The sequence below is a fragment of the Bacillus rossius genome, chromosome 10, assembly GCF_032445375.1.
Source record: "Bacillus rossius redtenbacheri isolate Brsri chromosome 10, Brsri_v3, whole genome shotgun sequence".
In the NCBI taxonomy this organism is placed as follows: Eukaryota; Metazoa; Arthropoda; class Insecta; order Phasmatodea; family Bacillidae; genus Bacillus; species Bacillus rossius.
Window position 1 is genome coordinate 35542638 of NC_086337.1, and position 13050 is coordinate 35555687.

At 38.5% G+C, this 13050-nt stretch overlaps 1 protein-coding gene across 2 annotated transcripts in view; it reads right to left on the minus strand.

The window, feature by feature from the left end:
* The window catches only part of LOC134535946 (nephrin-like), a 325160-nt gene that overhangs the window by 116531 nt on the left and 195579 nt on the right, over positions 1-13050 (minus strand). For both annotated transcript variants that reach the window (XM_063375364.1, XM_063375362.1), the window contains exon 3: positions 729-937. In XM_063375364.1, the coding sequence (XP_063231434.1) occupies positions 729-937 (209 nt within the window). The remainder of the gene's footprint in view (positions 1-728; positions 938-13050) is intronic.

The window sequence follows — 13050 nt, forward strand, 5'->3', positions numbered from 1 at the left end:
GCTGATGGCCGGTGTTGCAGTAGGTAAAGTGCTCGGGGTGACGAGAGTGGCGAGAGAAAGGCTGATGGCCGGTGTTGCAGTAGGTAAAGTGCCCGGGGTGACGAGAGTGGCGAGAGAAAGGCTGATGGCCGGTGTTGCAGTAGGTAAAGTGCCCGGGGTGACGAGAGTGGCGAGAGAAAGGCTGATGGCCGGTGTTGCAGTAGGTAAAGTGTCCGGGGTGACGAGAGTGGCAGGAGAAAGGCTGATGGCCGGTGTTGCAGTAGGTAAAGTGTCCGGGGTGACGAGAGTGGCGAGAGAAAGGCTGATGGCCGGTGTTGCAGTAGGTAAAGTGCCCGGGGTGACGAGAGTGGCGAGAGAAAGGCTGATGGCCGGTGTTGCAGTAGGTAAAGTGCTCGGGGTGACGAGAGTGGCGAGAGAAAGGCTGATGGCCGGTGTTGCAGTAGGTAAAGTGTCCGGGGTGACGAGAGTGGCGAGAGAAAGGCTGATGGCCGGTGTTGCAGTAGGTAAAGTGCCCGGGGTGACGAGAGTGGCGAGAGAAAGGCTGATGGCCGGTGTTGCAGTAGGTAAAGTGCTCGGGGTGACGAGAGTGGCGAGAGAAAGGCTGATGGCCGGTGTTGCAGTAGGTAAAGTGCTCGGGGTGACGAGAGTGGCGAGAGAAAGGCTGATGGCCGGTGTTGCAGTAGGTAAAGTGCCCGGGGTGGCAGGAGAAAGGTCGACAGCCGACTCACCGATGACGGTCAGGTTGACGTTGAGGTTGCGCGTGGGCGAGTTGCGGAAGTCGACGCGGCAGCGGTAGACGCCCTCGTCGCCCAGCCTCAAGTCGTCCACCAGAAGCTGAGCCGGGGTGGACGCGGTGCGGAAGTAGGCGCGCTGGCCGAACGCCGCCGGCGACGACCACAGCTTCGCCTTGCCGAAGTTGCGTCCGCGCACGTCGAAGCTGCAAGGGTACACACGCCCGCGCTCAGTTCCCACTTGGCGCTGCACAAGTATCACACATCCAGTGGCGTAGCCAGGATTTGTGTATGGGGGGTGTTAAGAAGCATGCCCCTCCCCCCGCCTGTATTAAAGGGGTGGTTCCGGGGGGTCCTCCCCCGGGAAAATTTGGATTTTAATGTGTAAAATAGTGCTAATTTAGCAGTTTTCGGAACTTAAATTTAAATTATGGTAATGGTAAAATTTTTATTAATATCAATATGAAATTTGTTTGAGTGATGAATAAGAATTTAATTAAATATTTGGTGCTAAGGGGGGGGGGGGGGGGGTTGTACCCCTAACCCCCCCCCCTGGCTACGCCTCTGCACACATATACGTGTCTGTATCACTGTAGGCCTACGAAACAAGTGTTCGCAGTAAGTATAAGCATTTACGCTTGCCCCAATACCTCCAACAGTTAAAAGTTATTTGTAGAGACTGGAAAAAAATTCGTTATTTCAATGACCTGTAGGATAGACTCCCATGATCCTCTATGTACGCGGGAAAATTACTTTTGCTCATTGGCTACTGACTCGCGACACAACTGGGACGCTTGTGATTCGATACTATTTTTGTTGAAAGTTTCTCATTGGCAGAGTGTCATCCAGATAAACTGTGGCCCAATCACTGATGCAGTAAAAAGGCAAACGTATTTTGATTCTAGCCTATCACGAAATGAATCCGCGAATTTTTCAGGTGTCTCGTTATTTGTAAACCCCTCCCTGAATAGCTTTTCACGATTAATAAGCATGATAAAACAAAATAAAGCACAATTGTTGAATATTCAATTATATTTTCCATATGCATTTGTTTGTCATACTGCACTGCAATGACGTATGTCCAAAAAAAACTAAATTAAAACGAAATTCCAGATTGTTTGAATCATCAAAGGAACGTATTTATTCCATAGTTTAAAAAACTTATGCTTTAGTAAAACATCAAATAAAAATACAAAATTGTGCGCCAATAATCATAATAAATAATCAATATTATCTAGAAAACCACATATGTGAAAATAACCATAAATTTACAAATTTATAATATATTTCTTGTAGTACATATTACAAACTATTTCTTGGCAACTTGTTTCCAAAGGAATCTACTTGAAAATGTACAGAATTTTATTTATGTTTAGTGGTTAGTTATTTTTTTATTAAATTATGGTAACAAAAATAAAGCTTTGATAAAGAATCTTCATACCACATATTCAACATGATCACTTCGCGGCTTGCATACTGCATGAATCTGCAAGTGAACGTGTGTGTGACTTTGTGTTAATGTAATGCCATTTCCTAGTTTTTGCTTTGTGTTTCCTTACACTGGCAACGTGTGATATTTTCCCCCTAATTTAAACGCAGCGGTTGTATGCCTATACTTAAACTTATATTTATATGTACATTAGTTGTTGTTTTTTTTAGTTTTTAGTGTTAATTTATTTATTTTTAATTTAACTAGTACTGAATTTGGGTTTCCATCATGTTAACTTACCTATTTAAAATTCAACTCCAACATTTTCTATGTAAAATTGTTTATTTTTAATAGCTAGTGCGATGGAAGTAATTTTCTAAAAAAAATTATAAAAGATGAGGCATATCGCCTTAAATTCGCCAAGTACAAGGATACGTGTATATATAATTATAATTATAATTATAAAATAACACATATAGCCCCTACACACACAAGTTATATCGACAAAGACAAACATATAATTTAAGTAAACTACTTTTTTTTATTTTTTGTGCGAGAAAAGGTTGTTCATTTGTTTGTTTTCAATTTATTTTTGACTTCGGAATGTTCCAAGTCAGCCTGAATTCAGCGCACTCTCGCTAGAACTTTCCCCGTCTGCAACAACTCACTGGGCCTCCACTGAGTGCTGGTTCCTTGGCGAGGCGTGCCAAACGCTAGACTCCCACACCCTTCCCCCTTCAACCCCTCCGCAACCCAACTCCTTATGCCAATCGGGCTGGCCGCGATCCAGACCTTTTCTCCCTGCCTCGTCAGCAGAGCCGCCCAGGGCGGGACAACAGCGCGCCAATCAGCAAGCGAGGATGCCCGCAGATATTTCAACCTTTTTTTTTCTATTTTTTTTTTATCCTTCTTCCGTTCCGACGTGAAACTCTCCGATCTCACGCCAACGGCACAAAATTGTGGACGACAAGCAGGAAACAAATCCACAAGCAGGAAATGGACAAAGAAAATAAGTCATCCAAGTGCGAAAATTTGTTTGGACACACCCAAAAAAAAAAAATTAAAAAAAAAAACATTTTTCTAGGTGCTGTCGGTGTGGTGCGACCTTCATTGATTGTATTTTAAAGTGTGAACGAAACAAAAATAGTTATTTTTTAATTTTAAAATTCTGAAATAAATGTTGGGTCTTACTCAACGCTTTGGGAGATTAAGATAGTATCTGTAGATCAGTGCTTAGAGCTATATTATGAGTTGGTAAGATTTAACTTGTATTCCAAATATTTATAATTTATACAGTAATAAATTTGAATAGTAATTTATTTGGGCCAGTCCCGGGAATTTATTTTTAAAATATTGGTATGTATGGAAATAAAAGCGATACTTCGGCCGAAACATCAAATTTTAAAATTTATATCTGTACGTTAATTTGTTTAAGCATTGCAATAAAAAAAATGTATCCTGTGGCTTTGGATAAAATTTAGGACGTTGATAATATGAGATGCCTTGAATTAACATTTGGAACAATTTCCAATCCGGAAAATTACATAGTTCCCGCTGAACGCACATATTTGATTTTGCACGCTTCCTACTACAACTATTGTATGCAAACACAGTCGCCTCCACGATGCAGCGTAGGGTACGTACAGTTTTAACGTTTCGTAAAAAATAAAACTGATGATCCTAAGTCTGGCACTTCATGAGGGTGTCTCTCCACCTTAAAGAGGGATGATAAGTGCTATGCCCGCTGGTGCTTCCAATGCGGTGTGGCCTCTAAGCGCAGTCTTCTCGTCGTGCATAGGACAACTGTGAAATTTGAGTGATGACCGTAACATTATTTGGCATATAAATGAAGGTAAAGGTATAATGCAAGTCCCTTAAGTGCTTTCAAAAATCTGTACCGGTTTTTTATGCCTAAAAATTACTCAGAAAACACGCGTTTTAGCCATTTACACTCTTCTAAAAACTACATTTTTAAAACTTAGTCCGAAATCACATGTACTTTTTGGCCCTCGGCGAACTCTTGAATGCTTTTTGTAAACAGACAGCACACGTGTATGGAGTAGTTTTTTTAAATCTCGTTGTTTTTCCTGAAGCTCTGAGCAACGTGTGTGTGTGCCCGGGTAGGCGGGGGCCTTAAGGGGCACGCCTGGTCAGGGGTTTGTCTGTGACAGTGAGGCGGAATGATAAGTGCGACGTTCGCTGGTGCCTCTAGCGCGGTGTCACCCATAAGCGCAAGGCTCTGAACTCGACGTGCCTAGGACAACTAGGAAATTTCAGCGGTGACCGTAACATTTGATGGCAGAGAAATAAAGGTTTAAGGGGCCTCCAAAGAAATTTTTTTTTTACTGCACTGGGTTTACTGCCCACGTGCTGCAGCGAGTGGACAGACTGAGCGAAATATCTGAGCTTTTGGAGGAGGGAGCTTGCTTCTCGAAAGTGTTTAACAACTAGAAAAAAAATTAAATTGGTTTTGCGTTCCAGACTACATCCATGAATTGCAAACATAATTTACTAATAATTCCTAATCGATAGAGCTTGCATCGTGCAGTCTAGGCGGCCGGTTAGAAATGGGTGTCACTCGTTGCTTATTCGGTTTCTTCACACTTTTTGGTTAGGGCATTGTTTACTGCTGCTTGCGTCTAAAAATACTGTGCGCGAAATATTAATTTTTTTTGTATTGTTTACGAAACTTATTTTACACTCCATCGTAAGAATAAACCGACAAAGTACTTTCGCTGGTTGCTCGCTTGCGACCGAACCGTAGCCGCGCCTACCTACGTTTTTTTTTTTTTTTTTTTTTTTTTTTTAGCGTTCGCTGTCTCGCCGGTGGTGGTGTCTAGGAGGGGGGGGGGGGGAGAACGAGGAGAGAGAGCTTTGGTGCAAGCGTTTCCCGTCGCCGTCAGAGCGGGCTTTACGATGGTATAGTTATGATTAGCCTCGAGTGTACAGTTTGGCCGTGGTGGGCGTTTTCAAAGTATCCTATGTTCGTGTCGCCATGTCACGACCCCCACGTAACGAAACTTAAGACGTTCATCGAGTTCACAGCGTAGTCGTCGCTGAAGGCGCGCTCTGGAACGAGCGCTAGTAAGTATTGTTTACTGCCGCCGACCAACAACGGGGCCCGCATGTCTCAAGATTGGATTCCAGAATCCCGCCCGATAATTAGGCCTCTAGGGTAAGGGGGAAGGGAGGAAAGGAGATCGTTTACGCTTTTCTCCGACTCATTATCCTCGCGCTGCGCCGCGCAACTCCACTAATAATCGCCCCGGCCCATTATACGTGTTTATTTACTGCTGTTGTTCACGACTCAATGAGCGAGGGAGAAGCGGGGTGGAAATAATTAACAGGAACGTAAATTTCAGATCTCTTTATTCCTCCCCCCCCCTCCCCTACCACCGTCCTTTGTTTCTTTTCTGGAGGGATTCCTTGCGCGCCCTACCCTCACAACCGGTGCCACGCGATTTTAATTAACTGTTAACTAGAGCGCCCGGGAACTACTATGTTAAAACAGAGCCGAGCATGATAACTCGTTCGTAAGCGTCAGGGTACAGTCGAAATCTATTCCCCCCTTACTAGAAACAATAATATTTAAATATATGGGCACCCAATCTTTATTCTCGCCACATCTTCGTCGCGTTTGACGGTCTTGCCTACTATAAGCTTTGAATATATATACTGTATAGAAGTCGCCAGCCCAGGTTAAAATTTCTAATACGGTTTTGAGGTAGTTGGTTAATTCACCGCCGCAATCGCCACCATCTCTAGGGCATCGACTTGTGGTGGTCCCTAGCGGAGAAGTGTCGAACTCTTCAAACAACCCCTTGTTTGCCGTGAGCTGCAGTGAATGATGGGTGGGGGGTGCTGGGTATGACAGCGGGCGACAGAGCTGCGCTCTAACGGGTAAATAACAACTAAGACGATACAGGGCGCTACGGCAGCGCACTGCAGCGGTGAAGTTCCCAAGCTGCTCATCTTACGCTTTTGAAAAACGTAGAGTAAATCCTATCCACTCACGACTTCTATACAGTACATATATTCAAAGCTATAAGATACCCGTAGTCCTGGCCTTGAGTATTAAACGTTAAGGGGGGATAGGTACAGAAAGATGACAATATTTTTCCAAAAGTTTTCATGCTAAATATTTTATTTTAACATTTTATGTTGAAATTTTTAGGGCATAGTTTGAAACATTCGGAGTTTTTCAAATATCTTAACATAATGTCTATTGCCAGTATTTTGGCACAGTTGGAGTATTCGGATCTAAAAACTAATTACTTCGCAGGGGAAAATCTTCGAAGCAGCTAGTCACTATTAACTTCAGTCATCCCGAAACTGTTGGCGTCACAACGCATAATAATACACTTATGTTGATAGGTTTTAAAAAAAATCAAAAGGTTTGTTAACAAACCGAATGCAGCAAAATAGTAATTACTTCACAGGAAATAAAATGAAACTAAAAGCTGTTTTAAATTAATGATGCCCCATTTGTGTTAATCACTTAAAATTAAATAAAACTGATTATATGTATATACACATGGACATAAAATAAATCTTTTCCCATATTTTTATGTAGTCGTGCCAAATTTATTTAAGTAATTATTTTTAAAAATTGAAATAAGAAACTTCCAAACCATGTTCGGAGTGTGTTCCGGAGGATCGCGCCCCACCGCTACTGTCGCAGGTATCGAACGTAGGCACTTGTACAGTTCTTGCTCGCAAGTTCCTTTCAGGCCCTTTCACAGTTCATATATGTGCAGTATGTGATTCTGAACAACTGCTGAACATAGTGACTTCGGCTTGAAAATAAGTCCGCTCCGTGTCAAGAACTGATGTGGAATCTACGTGAAACATTGTTCAGAATGTTCAACATCGTTTTCAGTTATTGTCGAAGAAAAATATATAGTTCTTAAAAATGTTAAATTGTCAACCTTTCTTTATCTCCACTCACCAGTTTGAGGCCTCTGACAGACGTACAAAATCAAAGTGTGACAGCAATTCAGTTCCGTATGGTTGGGGATCCTGACGAAGAGCAACTTCACAACCTGAATTTATTCTCAACACGAACGGTATATGTATATATATTTTTTTAAGGATTTCACTATAATTCTATTGGAGTAATTTTATTTCGTCGGAAAATATGTAAGAACAATATAAAATTCCATAACCGAATTGAGACGTAAGATAATTTAAAAAATATATACTTATATGTGAAAATTTTTGGCATGTGTAAATTTCCTTTCATTCACACGGTGTTCAGCTCATCGTGAGCGTAAGCCGAGTTGGAGAGGAAAGTAATAATATACTCGAAGGTGTAACTCGATATCCCGATCGAGCTATCGATTGCCCTTTCGCGGCGTCGGGAGCTCGCAGCATAGGAAACCAATGAAACCGCGCGATCACGTGACAGCGTGCGGCGGGCAGAACGAAGCGGGAAAGGCCGTTCCAAAAATGTTCGTTCCACTGTAGGAGGGGGGGGAAAAAAAGTAGCAAGAGTTTTCAAACACGCGCGGTTCAGCGATGAAAATTTTACCTTTGGGATAATGACGCTGTGCGCTCCTGCGAGAGAAGTCGAGATATCTCGTTTCCGGGAGACGAAGCATGACGGGAAGATAACGAAATATTCTCCCGACGAAAGCTATTTTTTTTAACATACTTCTTTAAATTACACCAGAACTACCTTCCGTTATCTGTTTTTTTTTTTTCAGCGTCTGTGTGGAGAACAGCTTATAAATGACTTTGCTTGAGCTAGAGAATGCATTTACTTTTAAAGTGTTATCCCTAATGGTGTATTACGAGGTGCTTAGTCGAGTTGGATAGTTAGAATTTTCTAAATAAATTAAACGATTTAATTAAAAATCATCTGAACTACAATTATCATGCTGGTGACACAATTAGTTACTGAATTTTACAATCAAGGTTTGAAATACACACAATTTGGTATTACAAGAAAATCACGGCAACCACAAGAAAATTAAGGCCCTTTTTCAAAAACAAATTTGTGTGTTTTGAAAAAATTTAAAATTTAAAATTATTTATTAATTTACTGTGTATAAAAAATTATTTTTAGAATCAATTAAAACAGTATAAAAACATCTTACACAGTATCATATGTTGGTATTAGTCAATTTTGACGTGTATGAGAATTTGTCGTTATGTTTAATGCTCAGTTGGTGGTACTGATTTGTGTATTACCTGGAAGAAGTGATATTGCAATAAACGTAGTCTTGGTGAAAGTTACACGTCGTCTGCATGTCTGTTTTGTGCTCCGACTTTCCCATAACATCATATAACTATACGATAATTTAAGAATTAGGTACTATGAAATTGGAGACTTCTCGAAGGAAGGAAAAAAAATATTAATAATCGTGATAATTGCAGTGAATGTGTCTGTACGTTCCTCATCTACCAATTAGCTGCTCGTAGAACGTTAAGTCGATTACTGGCACTTGGCCCCAGCCTTTTAAGGGTTTCCGGAGTCTGTTCGTTCCAACTTGGGGCGTCGAGGCTGGCTGAGTGCGCCCGCCCTAAGAGGATATGTGCGCTCGGAAGTCGGTGCAAACCCACTAAGTGCGCGCTGTGATGTGGTCCTTTGCCGACTTACCTACGTCAACCAAGGAGAATTAATTATCCGAGCAGCGCGGGAGGGAAATCGCACAGCCGCCAAAATAAACAAGCCAACTTCTGCACAAAAGAAATATCAAGCGCTTCTACGCTGGAGAACAATGATGGAAAACTCTGCGCTAAAATCACGTGTAAACATCTAACCACAGTTGAGACAATTCATGTGTTCTCATGTTGTTCATTTTGCAAATAAAACTTATAATACGAATCTCTGACAAGAAATTTAAAACATAGTTCTTTGAAATAATTCCGAGCGAGATCAATATATTAATAAAAAAAATAATCGCTTCTCAAGTGCATACCGAAAGTTCTAGATGCGAATCACACATTTACTTTCTTTTCTGCACCCGCCGCTATAATTCACTGTCTGAATCGTAAACGTTGCGCTTGCTGAAATTTTTTATCTATCATGAACTGGTCCGATAAAAGAGAAAAAGAGTTGATAAAATCCTGAACCCCGTTTGTTAACCTGATTTTCGACAAGGAATTTTATTAAAATACTGTCCATGTTGTTGAAATTAATATAACAATTTATAATATAATGTTTCCGCACAAGTAAGAAGTTATACTTCGATGAAATTACTAAAATATTAACCTGAAATATTTTTAACCGCATATTATAACACTCTACACTGTTTGATACCAAGGTTCTTAAATAACACTAATGTTGCCTTTTTATTTAAATTTTTTTATTAAAATATAGTGTATTTACTCAATTTATCCTAGAACTCTACTTTCAAAATCTCTATTTAGGTGTTAATTTCAAATCATCAACTTGGATTGGAAATTGAGATTCACAGAATTAAATTAAATTTGCACATATTTCTCTATTTCCAATTTTAAAACAAGGAAAATCAGTAAGAAGTTTTGAGAAACATAATTTAGGTACATAAAGCTTTAACTACCAGACAATAATTGTAATTATTATGTTCGTGCGCTTCGTTAGGAAGATAAACTGGAGTGTACAGGAGGAGGAACAAGTTAAGTTCTTGCAGCAAGAAAATGAAATGACGCGACAGAATTTTTCAAAAATTCAAATTTAAAATTGTGCTAAAAATACTAGTTGGCGGCACAACGCGATTTACTGCAATGAACAAAAATCGCACCAACGTTTTATTCTTACGTTCATCTAGAGAAATTCGCTATTTTTGAGTGCCAAATATCAAGTTTTTTAAACTTATGCGAAGGGAAGATACACGTGAATTAAAATGAAGGTTTAAATATGTTTACGTGTTATGCACAATGGAGAAATAAATTTCATATGTGGCCTTCGATTAAGTGACGAAAAATAGGTCTTTTAAAAAAAAATTTCAGAAAATAAAAATCTTAAAATTGAGAAAAAAAGAGGTATGAAACTATACAATTAGTACATAAATATAAATAACGTTTTTGAGTATTTCTGTGCTAGTACTTTGGCTTCTGAATACTGGCATTTGTCAATTTATTCTTAATTCGCACAAAAAAATGGCAGTTAAACACAAAAGTATGCATATAATATTTTTAGAATCATTCTTTAGGCGGACCGTGTGAAATTACGTATGTATCTGGCTGGATCTGAAACGCCATTATTTGTCTTGTATGTATTTTTTTTTATTCTCGACAACAAATGCATATTTTCTTTAATTCGAATAATATTATACTAAGTACTTACTTAAACTACTAATTATGTATTTTAAATCACAAAGTTATATCTACATTCAGTGAAAAATATCATTTAAAAATGTAAATATTTCAAAAAAAAAATTATTTTGATTTCAATTTCTTTAGCAGTAGAGTAATGAGCTAATGTAGGTAGGAAGTACGTTAGCCGCCATTGATAGAGGATAACCGTTTTCTCGAGTCAACGTAATTCTTAGTTCCATATATAATTAGAAACTGTTTGATATATATATATATCGCTAACCTTGCGTTGAAGCTTCATCTTAATTCGATGTTTTTCTCGTGAGCGTATCTTTTAGTCACTCAATATGCTTTTTGCTTGAATATTCTTGACTGCAGCAATATAAATGTTAATGCTTGTTAATTTTAAACTATTCAGTAACCGATAGGGAGCAAAAATAAAAAATAAAAATATTTCTTCAAATAAATTATATATTTACATAAATACATACAGAATGTCCCAGAATCAGTCACGCCAAAAACAGATGATATACCAAACAATAAAAGTTCTGAATTTAAAAAAAAAAAAGACTTAGTTTTTGTGTTGGACATTTTTTCGAAAGTTTTAAAATCACCATCCTTGCACCAAATTATTAGATAATGTGTCTAAAGAAATTTGATACGCAATCCTGAATAACCTTAATATTGATAACTAATAGAATAAAATCAAACAAACTATATTTTGTAAATAAATAAATAATTTGAATAACACGCGTATTCAAAAATTTTACTAGTGTAACTTTGACTATTCAGACTGTACAAAATTAATTTTCTATCTTAGCAAGTAATTTTAAAAGATGGGTCGTTTGAGTAAAAGCTCGCAAAGTTAGCATAGTAAAATATTTAAAGTACGGTAAAAGTTCTCCAACCAAAAATTATTGCCGCATAAGTCGTACAAAGAATTATCTTTTACCAAAAGTATAGAACGTTTGATTTTATTTTAATTTTTTTTAAGAGTTGAGGTATTCATGATTGCGTAATATAAATGTGTATTTTCAGAATGAAATAGTTTTATGCAGGCTGGCAATTCTGAAAATTTTAAAAATAAATGCCATTAACTTAAAAACTACAACAGTTTTTAAAATTAATTTTGGGATTTTTTTTTGTTGTTGATAACCTTAATTGATCTGCTTGACGTTGAGTTTTGGCACTAGCTGTATATATAGTGCTGCATTTACAAGTTACATATTTTGTGTTAAATAACACGGAGTTATTTCTTTCCGCTCAGGTGTAAGTTATGCTCAGTCTTTCCCTGTCGTAAGTGGAATGGACGGGAAAGGTGTTGGAAGGAAAGAAGTCCTGACACGCGAAAAAACGATCCTTAATGCGCGCGTCGGTTAGCCAGCGCACGGATCGCATTACACAAGGACATTCCTCGGGCGTTCAACTCGCCCCACAGCATTGCCAACCTAGCGAATTTCCCACTGGTTTGAGCTGATTTAAAAATTGCTGAGAAGAGAAATTTTCCTTTTGGCGGGCGGCAGGAAGTTTTTTGGCTGTGATCTGCTTATTTTAAGGAAATTCTTCACAAGAATATATTTTACCCAAACATGTAGACACCTAAATGCTCAACCGCCATTTTTGTTGTTATTTATTTTAATTAATCTCAATTACAGTCTTTAAAGACTAAGCCAAACATAGAAGCACAAATTTAAATACTTTCCCCGCTTGATTGCTAGCTGCAAATATCATACGAAATGTTAAAATATAAATATATTAATGCCTCGCTCTAGTAAGTAAAAAAAAAGTAAAAATAGCTAAGGAACATGATTTACGTACTTTACGTATTTTAAGGCTTTTGTAGTTTTAACGCTTCAAAACATTAAAACTTATCCAATTTATAAAAATACATGTCACATAACAAACCGAAGTTATGCTATATTACATAAAAACTTTTATTTTCTGTAGGATCTAATATTTTGTTGTTTTATGTAACAAATATAAGATCAAATATAACTCGGTTATATATATATATATATATATATATATAGCGGGCGTAGGGGAGGAATCATCGCACAAAAAGGAGAACGAAAACGATCCCAGCAACGTACGTATCATACTGCTCTCTTTATATCTATCTGGCCAAGCGGCTATTCTCTGTACTTTTTCGCATCAGAAACGTTTCACAACAATGTTCCGCGGAAAAAGGTTTCAACAAAATGTTCCACGGAAAACGTTTCAACACAATGTTCCACGTAAAACGTTTCAACACAATGTTCCACGGAAAACGTCTCACAACAATGTTCCACGGAAAACGTCTCACAACAATGTTCCACGGAAAACGTCTCACAACAATGTTCCACGGAAAACGTCTCACAACAATGTTCCACGGAAAACGTCTCACAACAATGTTCCACGGAAAACGTCTCACAACAATGTTCCACGGAAAACGTCTCACAACAATGTTCCGCGGAAAACGTTTAAACACAATGTTCCACGGAAAACGTTTCTCAACAATTTTCCACGGAAAACGTTTAAACACAATGTTCCACGGAAAACGTTTCTCAACAATTTTCCACGGAAAACTTTTCATTAAATTTCAATCTCATCGCGCCTAAAAGAGGTTTCTCTTCAGTAAATGGCAGACTGTGTTACGCTGTTGAACAGTTA